The 16,931-nt window shown below is 49.3% G+C and overlaps 1 protein-coding gene across 25 annotated transcripts in view; it reads right to left on the reverse strand.

The window, feature by feature from the left end:
- The window catches only part of OBSCN (obscurin, cytoskeletal calmodulin and titin-interacting RhoGEF), a 622,289-nt gene that overhangs the window by 15,771 nt on the left and 589,587 nt on the right, over positions 1–16,931 (reverse strand). For 24 of the 25 annotated variants that reach the window (XM_040431714.1, XM_040431713.1, XM_040431717.1 and 21 more), the window contains 8 exons: positions 16,613–16,658; positions 13,944–14,021; positions 7,904–10,676; positions 6,785–6,910; positions 6,215–6,322; positions 5,964–6,131; positions 5,580–5,702; positions 1,706–1,873 (listed from right to left, as the gene is read on the reverse strand). In XM_040431714.1, coding sequence (XP_040287648.1) covers positions 1,706–1,873; positions 5,580–5,702; positions 5,964–6,131; positions 6,215–6,322; positions 6,785–6,910; positions 7,904–10,676; positions 13,944–14,021; positions 16,613–16,658 — 3,590 coding nt within the window. The remainder of the gene's footprint in view (positions 1–1,705; positions 1,874–5,579; positions 5,703–5,963; positions 6,132–6,214; positions 6,323–6,784; positions 6,911–7,903; positions 10,677–13,943; positions 14,022–16,612; positions 16,659–16,931) is intronic. The other variant, XM_040431708.1, reaches the window with a different exon arrangement.

Here is a 16,931-nt window from a genome sequence, read left to right on the forward strand (position 1 = left end):
ATGCAGCTGCAGCAGGTTCTTTCCCAGTGAGAGGGAAGGGAGAGGAGTGATGAGGAGGGGGATACAGCTGCATAAGTTTCTGTCCATGTGACAGGGGGGAGCGGACGCAGTTGCAGCAGGTTCTGTCTCTGTCAGAAGGAGGGGGATACAGCTGCAGCAGGTGTAGTCCCTGTGAGGAGGGTGGGGAGGAGGGAGATACAGCTGCAGCAGGTTCTGTCCCTGTGAGAAGGATGGGGAGGAGGGAGATACAGCTGCAGCAGGTTCTGTCCCTGTGAGAGGGAGGGAAGGAGGGGGATACAGCTGCAGCAGGTTCGGTCCCTGTGAGGAGGGCAGGGAGGAGGGGGATACAGCTGCAGCAGGTTCTGCCCCTGTGAGGAGGGTGGGGAGGAGGGAGATACAGCTGCAGCAGGTTCTGTCCCTGTGAGAGGGAGGGAGGGAAGGAGGGGGATACAGCTGCAGCAGGTTCGGTCCCTGTGAGGAGGGTGGGGAGGAGAGAGATACAGCTGCAGCAGGTTCTGTCTCTGTGAGGAGGGTGGGGAGGAGGGAGATACAGCTGCAGCAGGTTCTGTCCCTGTGAGAGGGAGGGAAGGAGGGAGATACAGCTGCAGCAGGTTCGGTCCCTGTGAGGAGGGTGGGGAGGAGGGGGATACAGCTGCAGCAGGTTCGGTCCCTGTGAGGAGGGTGGGGAGGAGGGAGATACAGCTGCAGCGGGTTCTGTCCCTGTGAGAAGGGTGGGGAGGAGGGAGATACAGCTGCAGCAGGTTCTGTCCCTGTGAGAAGGGTGGGGAGGAGGGAGATACAGCTGCAGCGGGTTCTGTCCCTGTGAGAGGGAGGGAAGGAGGGGGATACAGCTGCAGCGGGTTCTGTCCCTGTGAGAGGGAGGGAAGGAGGGGGATACAGCTGCAGCAGGTTCGGTCCCTGTGAGGAGGGTGGGGAGGAGGGGGATACAGCTGCAGCAGGTTCGGTCCCTGTGAGGAGGGTGGGGAGGAGGGAGATACAGCTGCAGCAGGTTCTGTCCCTGTGAGAAGGGTGGGGAGGAGGGAGATACAGCTGCAGCGGGTTCTGTCCCTGTGAGAGGGAGGGAAGGAGGGGGATACAGCTGCAGCGGGTTCTGTCCCTGTGAGAGGGAGGGAAGGAGGGGGATACAGCTGCAGCAGGTTTGGTCCCTGTGAGGAGGGCAGGGAGGAGGGGGATACAGCTGCAGCAGGTTCTGTCCCTGTGAGAAGGGTGGGGAGGAGGGAGATACAGCTGCAGCAGGTTCTGTCCCTGTGAGGAGGGTGGGGAGGAGGGAGATACAGCTGCAGCAGGTTCTGTCCCTGTGAGGATGGCAGGGAGGAGGGGGATACAGCTGCAGCAGGTTCTGTCCATGGGGGAAGGGGGATGCAGTTGCAGCAGGTTCTGTCCATGTAAGATGGAAGGTAGAGGAGGGGGATGGTTCTGCAGTTAGCCTCTGTGGCTTGTGTTGTGAGAATGAAGAGGGAGCAGCAGATTGGCTCAGAGCACACAGCTCTGACACCAAACCAGGAAGATCCACCCACTTAGCTGAGGGTTTGTTACCATGTGTCAGTGCACACAATCCTCTGAGCTGAGGACACTAGCAGCACAAATCCCTTCCCTGTCCTCCATGCTGATGGTTCTTACCTGCACTGATCTTAGTGGTGTCAGAAGCTATGGTTATATAGCCGGCGGTATAGAGTGGACTGACCTGGGCTCAGCCTCCCGATCCTCACTGCAGCAGACGACTCGCTGTACGGCCCCATTCCTGCTTTACTGATACAGGCGATGCGGAAGGAGTAGACGTGACCCTCACACAGACTGCGGGTGGAGTAACAGCAATCCGAGATGTCCAGAGTCAGTGCCCGCCACTCCTCACCTGTCAGGAGAAAGACACACACAGCTACATCAGGTTCTGCAGCAGCTGAGGTGTGAGTTATAATGTACTGCAGCAGCTGAGGTGTGAGTTATAATGTACTGCAGCAGCTGAGGTGTATTAGGAGGTTCTGCAGCAGCTGAGCTGTGTATTAGAAGGTTCTGCAGCAGCTGAGCTGTGTATTAGGAGGTTCTGCAGCAGCTGAGGTGTGAGTTATAATGTACTGCAGCAGCTGAGGTGTATTTGGAGGTTCTGCAGCAGCTGAGCTGTGTATTAGGAGGTTCTGCAGCAGCTGAGGTGTGTATTAGGAGGTTCTGCAGCAGCTGAGCTGTGTATTAGGAGGTTCTGCAGCAGCTGAGGTGTGTATTATGAGGTTCTGCAGCAGCTGAGGTGTGAGTTATAATGTACTGCAGCAGCTGAGGTGTATTAGGAGGTTCTGCAGCAGCTGAGCTGTGTATTAGGAGGTTCTGCAGCAGCTGAGGTGTGTATTAGGAGGTTCTGCAGCAGCTGAGGTGTGTATTATGAGGTTCTGCAGCAGCTGAGCTGTGTATTATGAGGTTCTGCAGCAGCTGAGGTGTGTATTATGAGGTTCTGCAGCAGCTGAGGTGTGTATTTGGAGGTTCTGCAGCAGCTGAGCTGTGTATTATGAGGTTCTGCAGCAGCTGAGCTGTGCATTATGAGGTTCCGCAGCAGCTGAGCTGTGTATTATGAGGTTCCGCAGCAGCTGAGCTGTGTATTATGAGGTTCTGCAGCAGCTGAGCTGTGTATTATGATGTTCTGCAGCGGCTGAGGTGTGTATTATGAGGTTCTGCAGCGGCTGAGGTGTGTATTATGAGGTTCTGCAGCAGCTGAGGTGTGTATTTTGATGTTCTGCAGCAGCTGAGGTGTGTATTATGAGGTTCTGCAGCAGCTGAGCTGTTTATTAGGAGGTTCTTCAGCAGCTGAGCTGTGTATTAGGAGGTTCTGCAGCAGCTGAGGTGTGTATTAGGAGGTTCTGCAGCAGCTGAGGTGTGTATTATGATGTTCTGCAGCAGCTGAGGTGTGTATTATGAGGTTCTGCAGCAGCTGAGGTGTGTATTATGAGGTTCTGCAGCAGCTGAGGTGTGTATTATGAGGTTCTGCAGCAGCTGAGGTGTGTATGACGAGGTTCTGCAGCAGCTGAGGTGTGTATGACGAGGTTCTGCAGCAGCTTAGGTGTGTATGAGGAGGTTCTGCAGCAGCTGAGGTGTGTATTGTAAGGTTCTGCAGCAGCTGAGCTGTGTATTATGATGTTCCGCAGCAGCTGAGGTGTGTATTATGAGGTTCCGCAGCAGCTGAGCTGTGTATTATGAGGTTCTGCAGCAGCTGAGGTGTGTATTATGAGGTTCTGCAGCAGCTGAGCTGTGTATTATGAGGTTCTTCAGCAGCTGAGCTGTGTATTAGGAGGTTTTGCAGCAGCTGAGCTGTGTATTATGAGGTTCCGCAGCAGCTGAGGTGTGTATTATGAGGTTCTGCAGCAGCTGAGGTGTGTATTAAGAGGTTCTGCAGCAGCTGAGGTGTGTATTAGGAGGTTCTGCAGCAGCTGAGGTGTGTATTATGATGTTCTGCAGCAGCTGAGGTGTGTATTAGGAGGTTCTGCAGCAGCTGAGCTGTGTATTATGATGTTCTGCAGCAGCTGAGGTGTGTATTATGAGGTTCTGCAGCAGCTGAGCCGTGTATTATGATGTTCTGCAGCAGCTGAGCTGTGTATTATGAGGTTCTGCAGCAGCTGAGCTGTGTATTGTAAGGTTCTGCAGCAGCTGAGGTGTGTATTATGAGGTTCTGCAGCAGCTGAGGTGTGTATTATGATGTTCTGCAGCAGCTGAGGTATGTATTGTGATGTTCTGCAGCAGCTGAGCTGTGTATTGTAAGGTTCTGCAGCAGCTGAGCTGTGTATTATGAGGTTCTGCAGCAGCTGAGGTGTGTATTTTGATGTTCTGCAGCAGCTGAGGTATGTATTGTGATGTTCTGCAGCAGCTGAGCTGTGTATTGTAAGGTTCTGCAGCAGCTGAGGTGTGTATTATGATGTTCTGCAGCAGCTGAGCTGTGTATTATGAGGTTCTGCAGCAGCTGAGCTGTGTATTATGATGTTCTGCAGCAGCTGAGCTGTGTATTATGAGGTTCTGCAGCAGCTGAGCTGTGTATTATGAGGTTCTGCAGCAGCTGAGCTGTGTATTAGGAGGTTCTGCAGCAGCTGAGCTGTGTATTAGGAGGTTCTGCAGCAGCTGAGCTGTGTATTGGGAGGTTCTGCAGCAGCTGAGCTGTGTATGATGAGGTTCTGCAGCAGCTGAGGTGTGTATTATGAGGTTCTGCAGCAGCTGAGGTGTGTATGATGAGGTTCTGCAGCAGCTGAGGTGTGTATCATGAGGTTCTGCAGGGGCTGAGGTGTGTATGATGAGGTTCTGCAGCAGCTGAGGTGTGTATGATGAGGTTCTGCAGCAGCTGAGCTGTGTATTATGAGGTTCTGCAGCAGCTGAGCTGTGTATTATGAGGTTCTGCAGCAGCTGAGGTGTGTATTATGAGGTTCTGCAGCAGCTGAAGTGTATATTATGATGTTCTGCAGCAGCTGAGCTGTGTATTATGAGGTTCTGCAGCAGCTGAGCTGTGTATTATGAGGTTCTGCAGCAGCTGAGCTGTGTATTATGAGGTTCTGCAGCAGCTGAGCTGTGTATTATGAGGTTCTGCAGCAGCTGAAGTGTATATTATGATGTTCTGCAGCAGCTGAGCTGTGTATTATGAGGTTCTGCAGCAGCTGAGCTGTGTATTATGAGGTTCTGCAGCAGCTGAGGTGTGTATTGGGAGGTTCTGCAGCAGCTGAGGCGTGTATTATGAGGTTCTGCAGCAGCTGAGCTGTGTATTATGAGGTTCTGCAGCAGCTGAGCTGTGTATTATGATGTTCTGCAGCAGCTGAGCTGTGTATTATGATGTTCTGCAGCAGCTGAGCTGTGTATTATGATGTTCTGCAGCAGCTGAGGCGTGTATTGTAAGGTTCTGCAGCAGCTGAGCTGTGTATTATGATGTTCTGCAGCAGCTGAGGTGTGTATTATGATGTTCTGCAGCAGCTGAAGTGTGTATTATGATGTTCTGCAGCAGCTGAGCTGTGTATTATGAGGTTCTGCAGCAGCTGAGCTGTGTATTATGAGGTTCTGCAGCAGCTGAGGCGTGTATTGTAAGGTTCTGCAGCAGCTGAGGTGTGTATTATGATGTTCTGCAGCAGCTGAGCTGTGTATTATGATGTTCTGCAGCAGCTGAGCTGTGTATTATGATGTTCTGCAGCAGCTGAGCTGTGTATTATGAGGTTCTGCAGCAGCTGAGGCGTGTATTGTAAGGTTCTGCAGCAGCTGAGCTGTGTATTGTAAGGTTCTGCAGCAGCTGAAGTGTGTATTATGAGGTTCTGCAGCAGCTGAGGTGTGTATTAGGATGTTCTGCAGCAGCTGAGCTGTGTATTATGAGGTTCTGCAGCAGCTGAGGTGTGTATTATGATGTTCTGCAGCAGCTGAGGTGTGTATTATGATGTTCTGCAGCAGCTGAAGTGTGTATTATGATGTTCTGCAGCAGCTGAGCTGTGTATTATGATGTTCTGCAGCAGCTGAGCTGTGTATTATGAGGTTCTGCAGCAGCTGAGCTGTGTATTATGAGGTTCTGCAGCAGCTGAGGTGTGTATTGTAAGGTTCTGCAGGAGGCTCCTCACCCTCCTTTCTGTACTGCAGGAAGTAGGTGACCGGAGTGCTGGACTCCACTGGTTTCCATACGATCAGCGCTCCGTCCTTGTACACCTGGGCGACCTCTGGACGGCTGGGACAACACGGGATCTCTGAGCGGAGACACAGATCATGGTTATTCTAATGATTCGGGAAGCTGGGTGACCCCCGTGGAGCTGGGTGACCCCCGTTGAGCCATAATCCAGCAAACAAGCATAAGATCATTCGGACAGTGGGGGACAAGCTGGGACTGATATTCTTCGAGGGTTAATGCTCCTGCGCCAGTCTTCTGATGCGCCTATCATATCACGCTCAGTCCGCTGGTCACCGAGCAATGGTGGAGGACACAGCAGATGGGCGCCAGTCTCACTCACCGGCCTTCTTTATAATACAGCAGGTGGAGGCACTTCCCAGCACGTTGGAGGCCACGCAGGCGTAGATGCCCAGGTCCTGCATGGTCACTACCAGGATAGTGAGTAGGTGATAGTTCTTCAGGGTGGACGATATGAGGACGCGCTCGCTGCTCTGGATGGGAATGCCGTCTGAGAGGGAAACAGAAGAATCTCTAATGACCGCCAGGGGTGCGACAGCACAGGCCACCGTTACTGCTCCTCCGGCCACTTACCTTTATACCACTCTACATCCGTCACCGGCTGCGCCGTCCGGCAGGATAACGTCACCAGATGACCCACGACCACTGTCTGGTCTGTCAGCTCCTCCACAAATGCAGGAGCTGGAAAAACAAAGACATGTCTCCACTTTAAAGAGAACAGTTACTGGTGACGCCTGTGAGGCAGGGTCGGACTGGCCCTCCAGAGTACAGGAGGAACCAGGCCCAGGATCTGATACCATAGTGGACCCCAAAGATTCAGGGGGAGAAACATTTGGAGCCATAAACTTGCCACTGGTATCTTTTTCTTTGATTCAGAACCTATTAGACTGAATTGATGATATGGGGGTTGGGCCTCAAGAGTTATTCCCTCTGGTGGGCCCCAGGAACCCTAGTCCGACACTGGTCTGAGGTGTAGCACATCCACCAGTCACAACCAGAGCTGTAGACACAATTCTTCTGTTACAATATAACTGGTCACAACCATAATGGTAACCCATGATCCTCCCCTCATACGCTCTGTGACCTCTCTGTCCACATTACTACCTTATGGGGGTGATTTATCTGGGGTTCAGGAGCACTGACCTTTGTCCTTGCCACTGAGGTTCGGCAGTTTGAAGGTAGGAAGCCCTTTTTTCTTGACTGATCCAGAGATGATACCGACTGCTCCATGATCAGTGACCGAGGGCTTCATCATCTCTGATGGACCTGCTGGAGAATTATTGACATCACCCAAGAAGAACAGATCATGTATGGTCATGTAGAGATGGTCACATATGGTTATATAGGCTGGTCATGTATGGTCATTTATGGTCACGTAGACTGGTCATGCATGGTAATATAGGTTGGTCATGTATGGTCATGTACATGGGTCATGTATAGTTATATAGGCTAGTCATGTATGCCCACATAGGCTGGTCATGTATGGTCAATTAGTCTGGTCATGTATAGTCATTCATGGTTATGTAGATAGGTCATGTATCATTATGCAGACATATCATGTATGCTCATTTATGGTCAAGTAAACTGGTCATGTATGACTGTGCAGACTAGGCATGCATGGTCATGTAGACAGATCATTCATGGTTAGGGAGACAGGCCATCCATGGTCAGGTAGACAGACCATCCATCGTCAGGTAGACAGACCATCCATCGTCAGGTAGACATGTTATGTATGGTCTTGTAGACTGGTCATGTAAGGTCATGTAGACCAGGGTTTAGCAACCTTTGGCACTCCAGCTGTTGTGAAACTACAACTCCCAGCATGCTCCATTCCCGTCTATGAAAGTTCAGAGAACAGTTGAGCAGCTTTGCATACTGGGAGTTTTAGTTTAACAACAGCTGGAGTGCCAAAGGTTGCAGAACCTGATGTAGACAGATCATGTAAGGTGTGGTCATGTATAATCAAGTAGAATGGTCATGAATGGTCAAGTAGATAGATCATGTATAAACATGTAGACTGGTGATGTCAACTTTGGTCATGTAGACAGATTGTGTATGAACTAGTAAGATATGGTCATTAGACAGATCATGTGTGGTCATCTATGGTCATGTAGACAGGTAATGTAGGTCAAGTAGACTGGTCATGTGGAAAGATCACATTCAGTCATGTAGACAGATCATGTATGAACTAGTCATGTATGGTCATGCAGATAGATCATGTATAGCATTATACATGCTCATGATCATCTTCTCTCTTCTCACCTTCCTTTCCATTCCCCGGTTTTCGTTTGATGATGCGGGATATGTTGGCCACGGAGGCTTTTACTTTCTGCTTCAGACTTATTTCTGGGGTTTTCACGTTTTTTTCAGATTTTCTATGAGGTCGGAAGAGTTTGATTCGTTTCCTTGAGGTTTTTCTGTCTTTAGTTGTAATTTGCTGATGGTCCAACAGCTGCAGTGGCTGCAGTGGTAGCCCATCCTTCGTGGACTTCCCCAACACCACTGATGTTTCCATGGCTGTTTCACCACAGTCTGTTGGATGCTTAGATGCTGGAGAAGACAAATTAAACTTCTGATCCTCTATCATCAAAGATGTCTGGGGAGATGTACATATATCATAAAAATCATGGAGCTGGGAACAAGCAGCATCAACATCCAACTGGCGAAGCTCTGGACTTGTGGATGACTGCTTATGATGCATTTCACCAATCTCCACCAGTGACACTTCCGAACGTCTACCCGCCTCATCAAAGTCTGAGAAATTGTCAGATCGCCGCCCTGTGCCAGAGCTATCCGAATGAGAAATAAATGTCTTACTGGAGCTGTGGCTCTCAATGGTGGAGACCTCAGCCCGAGACAGAGACTCATAAAAGCTACACTGAGAAGCCGATGTCATCTGTAGATCCTTTGTTATTTCCTCCACGGGGCTGGGGTCCATATCCATTGCAGGGCATTCCCCCGGACCCACATCTTGTAATCCAGAGGGAACAACTGGGGGAAAATGAGAAGGAACTTCTTGGCCAACCGGCCTTTGTTCACTCGCCAACGCATCCATCTCATCCGACAAAGAGGCCATCTCTCCAACTAAGTCCTCTAGTGCAGCGCTATATACAGGACATTGAAAATCTCTGCCAACATCATCATCCTGAGGAGATGCATCACAACCACCTGCTGGGAGTTCCATTTTTTGTATAGTTTCTAATGTTTCAAATGGAGACTTTTCTTCACTGTGATCTTTATGGAGGTCCATTGTCTGATTGATGGGTGGTTTTATCAGGTCTCCATCATCAGGCTGGACAACTGTGACCTCTGCCATAATGGTATCTTGGGGGGTTGTATCTTCTGAAGATTTTGTGGCTGTACCTACCTGTATTGGTGTAGAGACAGAGTCAGTCATATTCCCTGCACTTCTGTCAGGTTCTTCATTAGCTGTGACATGTTCCTCAATGTTTCCTTGACATATCACTGTCATCCTTGTGTTGTCATCATTGCTCAGCTCTACAAACTGAAACAACTTTTCTGTCTTGGGTTCAGTGAAAACCTTTGACCCTTCACCCTTTGTCTTGTCCACCATGAAGAGTTCAGTGCATGTATCCCCTTCTGTGGAAGTATCAGATGTAAGAAAGTCATTTCCCTCAGAAGTGCTATGGACTGTAAACGTCACTCCTCCTTGACTGTCTAAGGATGGACCTTGGTCCTTGATACTGTGTTGAGAAGACTGAGGTGGAGCCTTCACTGTACCAGTTTTCTTCATTGCTGAGGAGTCTGGGGTTTGTCTTGGTATCACATATGCTATTACGGTACTTTCCTCTACCTTTGGTTGTACAGATGACGGTCTTTCTCTACTTACGCTGGTCTGCAGTATAGGATGCTGATGGAAAACTGCAATAATAGTGTTTTCCCTATCTGTAGTGGGTGCAGACAAAGGTCTTTGTGTTGAAGACATCTTTACTGGTGCTGAATATTGATGAATCTCAGGAGGTAGTGAGATGGGTCTTATGGAGTTGTCAGAATGAAGCTTAATGTCAGTGTCTGTCTTTTTAAATGTTCCTTGTTCAGCTCTCAAAGAATCTTGATCTATTTCTTCCACAACAGTTCCTTTATAGATGCTCAAGGGTCTTGATTTGTAATCATCAAGGGAACGGCTTCTGCTTGAAACTTTGAACGAGGACCTTAAGGCACTCTTTGCCGTGTCAAATGAAGCCGATTTCTTAAGGGAGCTGAGCTGTGCATCTTGGTCGGACAACATTCTTTGTTCTATCGTGAACTGCTCCAGAAGTGGTTCTCGCAAACCACTCAAAATTTTTTGAGAATATCCAGCCTTCATCAAACTCCTGCGTGCCCGCTCCCGGTGCTTGATGAAGTCTTTGTCTTTCAGTGACCCATCTTGTGGTGCCATGCCAGGTCCTTCAGAACCCTGGTTGTAGAATGTGCTATTGATGATACTTTGCCTCGGCACACAGGCTAACGATGGTTTGTCACCTGCTCTCTGAAGCAACAGAGCACTGTCTGCAGAAGTCCCCCTAATAAAAGATCCAGTCTTTGGCTTTTTAGAGGCGAGGCCCCCAACTTCAATGGTGGCAGCTCTGTACTTAAGGCGCCTTCCTGGAGATGTCGCCACAGAGTGAACCAGCATTTTCTTGTCATCCTCCAGTTCCCTTTGGCTTTTATTTGAGCCAACAACACTCTCATGTTCACGCTTGTGTCTAGTCATTGGAGAGGTATCTGGATTTTCCATCTTCTTGTCTTCGTTATCTTCCCGGTCAATTCCAGATTCTGATGTGTTACACTTTTGCAGTGTGTCCTTTTCAGACATTTTGAAAATGGACAAGTGCAGCTCGAGAGAAGGATTGCAGTCTTTTGCGGTAGGACTAATGTCACTCTCATTATCAGAAGACGAGCCACTACTGGAGGACGAGCTGCTGCATTCCACCAAGTGTCGGGGGATGCCCAGTGATGTACTCTCCAGCTTGCTATTCAGAAGCTCAGGAATGGACCTCATCACTAGGATGGATTTATAACACATTAGCGAGCGCTGAAAACACAGAAGTGAAGAGTGTTACATGGTAAATCCACCAAATATGGTGTGAAATACAAGAGCAATGGACAATGAAAATGGTGGCCTGATTCCGTATCCCAGCACTCACACATGGTCACACAATAGAAAGCTTTGTCCTGATAATTTCTCCTGGAACTTCCCAGGTTTTTCTACATTTTTTCAGGATAATATTTCCCACATTTGTCACTGTAACATCCTCTGTGTCACAATCACAAGGAACATTTCCGCACAATGAGTCTTGGCTTCCACAGTGTTTTCCTCAGCACAATCTGAGCACAATACACAGATGCAACATGCGGATTTGGGGAATATTCTGTTCTTCTGTCCCCATCATCAGTGGGGAGACCAGGGTTCCTAGACCCACAAAACCACCAGAAGGGTAAAGCAAACGCACGAGAAACCTCCTCCGTCTCAGCTGAGGGCTCTTACTGTGACAACTATTGCATCATATACGACAGCTGCCTCCTTGGATCATAGGGGACAGCTGTTCTCAAGGATGATAGGTGACAGCTGTTCTCAAGGATGATAGGTGACAGCTGCCTCCTTGGATCATAGGGGACAGCTGTTCTCAAGGATGATAGGTGACAGCTGTTCCCAAGGATGATAGGTGACAGCTGTTCTCAAGGATGATAGGTGACAGCTGTTCTCAAGGATGATAGGTGACATCTGTTCTCAAGGATGATAGGTGACAGCTGTTCTCAAGGATGATAGGTGACATCTGTTCTCAAGGATGATAGGTGACAGCTGTTCTCAAGGATGATAGGTGACATCTGTTCTCAAGGATGATAGGTGACAGCTGTTCTCAAGGATGATAGGTGACAGCTGTTCCCAAGGATGATAGGTGACAGCTGTTCCCAAGGATGATAGGTGACAGCTGTTCCCAAGGATGATAGGTGACAGCTGTTTAAAGGATGATAGGTGACAGCTGTTCTCAAGGATGATAGGTGACAGCTGTTCTCAAGGATGATAGGTGACAGCTGTTCTCAAGGATGATAGGTGACAGCTGTTCTCAAGGATGATAGGTGACAGCTGTTCTCAAGGATGATAGGTGACAGCTGTTCCCAAGGATGATAGGTGACAGCTGTTCCCAAGGATGATAGGTGACAGCTGTTCTCAAGGATGATAGGTGACAGCTGTTCTCAAGGATGATAGGTGACAGCTGTTCTCAAGGATGATAGGTGACAGCTGTTCCCAAGGATGATAGGTGACAGCTGTTCTCAAGGATGATAGGTGACAGCTGTTTAAAGGATGATAGGTGACAGCTGTTCCCAAGGATGATAGGTGACAGCTGTTCCCAAGGATGATAGGTGACAGCTGTTCTCAAGGATGATAGGTGACAGCTGTTCTCAAGGATGATAGGTGACAGCTGTTCTCTTCGATCATAGGTGACAGCTGTTCCCTTGGATCTTAGGTGACAGCTGTTCCCGTGGATCATAGATGACAGCTGCTCCCTTGGACCATAGGTGACAGCTGCTCCCTTGGACCATAGGTGACAGCTGTTCTCGTGGGTCATAGGTGACAGCTGTTCTCGTGGGTCATAGGTGACAGCTGTTCCCTTGGACCATAGGTGACAGCTGCTCTCTTTGATCATAGGTGACAGCTGCTCCCTTGGACCATAGGTGACAGCTGTTCCTGTGGATCATAGGTGACAGCTGTTCTCGTGGGTCATAGGTGACAGCTGTTCCCTTGGACCATAGGTGACAGCTGCTCTCTTTGATCATAGGTGACAGCTGCTTCCTTGGATCATATGTGACAGATGTTCCAGTGGATCATAGGTGACAGCTGCTCCCGTGGATCATAGGTGACAGCTGCTCCCGTGGATCATATGACACAGATATTCCCTTGAATCATAGGTGACAGCTGTTCCCGTGGATCATAGGTGACAGCTGCTCCCGTGGATCATAGGTGACAGCTGCTCCCGTGGATCATAGGTGACAGCTGTTCCCGTGGATCATAGGTGACAGCTGCTCCCTTTGATCATGGTCATGACAGCTGCTCCTGTGGATCATAGGTGACAGCTGTTCCCGTGGATCATAGGTGACAGCTGCTCCTGTGGATCATAGGTGACAGCTGTTCCTGTGGATCATAGGTGACAGCTGTTCCCGTGGATCATAGGTGACAGCTGCTCCCGTGGATCATAGGTGACAGCTGCTCCCGTGGATCATAGGTGACAGCTGTTCCTGTGGATCATAGGTGACAGCTGTTCCCGTGGATCATAGGTGACAGCTGCTCCCTTGGACCATAGGTGACAGCTGCTCCCTTGGACCATAGGTGACAGCTGTTCTCGTGGGTCATAGGTGACAGCTGTTCTCGTGGGTCATAGGTGACAGCTGTTCCCTTGGACCATAGGTGACAGCTGCTCTCTTTGATCATAGGTGACAGCTGCTTCCTTGGATCATATGTGACAGATGTTCCAGTGGATCATAGGTGACAGCTGCTCTCGTGGATCATAGGTGACAGCTGCTTCCGTGGATCATATGACACAGATATTCCCTTGAATCATAGGTGACAGCTGTTCCCGTGGATCATAGGTGACAGCTGTTCCCGTGGATCATAGGTGACAGCTGCTCCCGTGGATCATAGGTGACAGCTGTTCCTGTGGATCATAGGTGACAGCTGTTCCCGTGGATCATAGGTGACAGCTGCTCCCGTGGATCATAGGTGACAGCTGTTCCTGTGGATCATAGGTGACAGCTGTTCCCGTGGATCATAGGTGACAGCTGCTCCCGTGGATCATAGGTGACAGCTGCTCCCGTGGATCATAGGTGACAGCTGTTCCTGTGGATCATAGGTGACAGCTGTTCCCGTGGATCATAGGTGACAGCTGCTCCCTTGGACCATAGGTGACAGCTGCTCCCTTGGACCATAGGTGACAGCTGTTCTCGTGGGTCATAGGTGACAGCTGTTCTCGTGGATCATAGGTGACAGCTGTTCCCGTGGATCATAGGTGACAGCTGCTCCCGTGGATCATAGGGGACAGCTGTTCCCGTGGATCATAGGTGACAGCTGCTCCCTTTGATCATGGTCATGACAGCTGCTCCTGTGGATCATAGGTGACAGCTGTTCCCGTGGATCATGGCCATGACCGCTGGTCAGATATGCAGCTGTTATATTCCACTTTACCTGTCTAGGACTGATCTTCAGACTGAGGTTCTGCTGTGATCCACCTAATCACACAATCGGTGAGGTCCAGTATTATGTGCATCATTACCCATCTTCCTATTACATGGGACCATCACTCACCTGCCACCGACTGCGCGCCACAAGGAACCTGAGGTTTTTGGAGCTGATCGGTTGAATGTCCTCTGGGCCTGAGCTCGCCTGGAACAGAATACGGACATGGAAGAATGATCAGAATCATGAGGACATCGCTGGACGTCAGAGTGAATGTGGGCTGATATCGGGCGGTCAGCCTCTGAGGAGCCACCACATGTTCTTAATGGGTGTTTTCAGTTATAGGTGACCCCGTGGGGATGGAGGGGGGGAATCACAGAGCAGGTCCCACCATTATGTTTACAGGTCATTGTACTACACAACCTTCTCTCGTCTGAGGGCCACGGTGTCAGACTGAACCAATACCAAGGGCCACAAAAAAGTGAAAACATATATTGTAACCTGAAACATTCCTGACACATTGATTGAGAGTATATCTGATGTGTGCTGGTTCCACTCCAGGACACCTACCTATGGAGAAAACGGGGAGGTCCATTCGCACTCTGCACTACACTAAAAGCAGCTACCTCTCCAGTTCATCTACTTCTAGAATGCCGCACAGGGGCCACAAGAGCCACCTTCTGCCAGACATGGCCACACAGCGCACCATCAGTAGCTAGCTCGCTGTGCACCTGCCCAGCATTCCTCTTCTACAGGTGAACGGCCACCAGCTTATCTGTGATGTTTGGGGAATCACATTGAGGGCCGCATGTGGCCCCCGGACGGCAGGTTGTGAACTCCTGTGTTAAAGTGTGCTGCTGTGCAGTATGGAGCAGTTTGCTCAGCCTCTGAGGCTTCTGCTGCAGCAGGCCACCTTCTAGCCTGGACAAGGAGGTCTAAGCCACTCTCCCTGCTCCAAACCTATTGCTTATGGTGCAGCAGTGGAGGGGAGAGGAGATGAAGCAGAAGTCTCCTGAGGAACCTACAGAACAGAGGAGTTTCTTCTAATTTTTGCCATTTGGAGTGACACAGAACAAAATCAAGGAAGCTGAGAAGTATCAGGAGGAATAAGAAGAGGGATGAGGAAAGGAGGAGCAAAAAGAGGAAGAAAAGGAGAGGAAGAGGAGAAATAAGAAGAGGAGGAAGAAGGGGCAAAAAGGGAGAAGAGGAGAAGAAGAAAAAAGAGGAGGAGGAATAAGAAGGGGGAGAAGGGAAAGGGGCACAAAGAGCAAGAAAGGGGAGAAAGGAAATTGTGGAAAATGAAGAAGAGGAGGAAAATAAGAAGGGGGAAAAGGAAATATGAGGAGCAAAAGGAAAAGAAGGAAGAGGGAAAAATCAAGAAGAGGACTAAGAATAAGAAAGGGAAGGAAAAAGGGGAGGAAGGAGAAGAAGAAATAGGAAGAGGTGGAGAATGAAAAATAGGAGTAATAAGAGCATATGAGAAATATGAGGAGGAAAATAAGGAGGAAGGGGAAGTGTAAGAGAGGGGGAGAAAAAGAGAAGGGAGAAGAAGAGGAGGAAAGAGAAAAAGAGGGGAAGGAGGAAAAGTGGAAATACTCGGAGGAAGATAAGGAGAAAAAAACACAAGAAGGAGGAAGAACAGGAGGAGGAGATAGAAGAGGAAGAGAAAGGGGAAGAGGAAGAAGAAGAAGAGGAGGAGGAGAAAGACAGGTAGCAAAAAAAGGAAAATTACTAAAAAGAAAAGGAAGTGGAATAAGAGGAAGAAGAGAAGGAAGAGGTAGTTGAGAAAGGGGAGAAGAGAGGAGAGGAAAAAGATCTGGAGGAAAAGTGGAAGAGGATGAAGAACAAGAAAAAGGAAAAAAAAAAGAAGAGAAGTAAAAATAAGGGATGAAGGAAGAAGAAGAGGAGGAGGAAAAAAAGAAAGAGGAGAATGGAGCAGAAGAAAAGAAAAAAGGGATGACAAAGAAGGAAGAGCAGTAAGGGGCAGGAAGAAGACAAGGATGAAGAAGAAGAGGAGGAGGAGGATGATGATGAAGAAGAAGAGCTGGAGGAATAAGAGGAAGTATTGGAAGAAATTATGAGGAAAAGGAAGAAGAAAAGGAGTGGAGGAAACAGATGGAGAAAAAACAGGAGGAGGAAAAGGAGGTTGAGGAAAGGGAGGAAAAATAGGGGATGGAGGAAGAAGAGAAGGATGAGGAAGAAAAAGATGCGGAGGAAGAGAAATAGGAGGAGTAAAAGAGGGAAATAGAGGAGGAGAATCATGAGGTAGAATGAGGAGGAAGAAGAGGAGTCGGGTCATGTTCAATGCAGCTGTGCAGAACATAAGCTCCTGGTTGCCCCCTCAGTCATGTCTGGCCTCCTGATGGAATATGAGAGGCTGGGAAACGTTCCGACCAATGTACCTGGGGGGATATCGGGAAGGAGCTGTCTGCTGTTAGGTCTGCAGGGGGGACGTACAGTAGAAAAGAGAGTGAAAGGCACCAGGAGGGGTTAATGCCGCCATCATCTCTCTTGGTGCTGTTATCTTGCAGCCCTGGGGTCTTGGGTTCATCTGCATGGTGTCTGCATGTTCTCCCCCTCCCGAACTCCAGAACCATCCTGACAGATTACCTGGCTCCCTATGGAATTGTCCTGTGAGATTAGATTGTCAGCTCCTGGGGACAGTGACTGTTGACAACCTCTGGACTGCGCTGCGGAATATGTTGTGCTATATCATGACGGTATGACGGTATAATACCATGATGTGACCTCGTGACCTCCGCTGGATGGAATAACGCACAATAGAAAACCCGACTCACCGTAAACCACTTGTGGTGGATACAGTCGCGGGCGCTGGGCCGGGCGCTGCCAGAACCGAGAAGACAAAGAGTTAATGTCAGAAAGTATCACATGAAGAGAAACAATGTATCCAGTGGGTGCTGACCTGGAGCGACCCCGCTGTCCAATGTACACAGCTGAGGGCTTGTTACAATGTACCAGAGACAGAAGACAGATTTGTGCTGCTGTGGTGTTTTTCTCACAGATGATGTCTGCACTGATACACTGTGACAAGCCCTCAGCTGAGTAGCAGGACTAGGTCAGAATGGGTTTCAGTCTCTGGATGTAAACAAGAGATCT

Source organism: Bufo bufo, chromosome 5 (genome assembly GCF_905171765.1).
Source record: "Bufo bufo chromosome 5, aBufBuf1.1, whole genome shotgun sequence".
Taxonomy (NCBI): domain Eukaryota; kingdom Metazoa; phylum Chordata; class Amphibia; order Anura; family Bufonidae; genus Bufo; species Bufo bufo.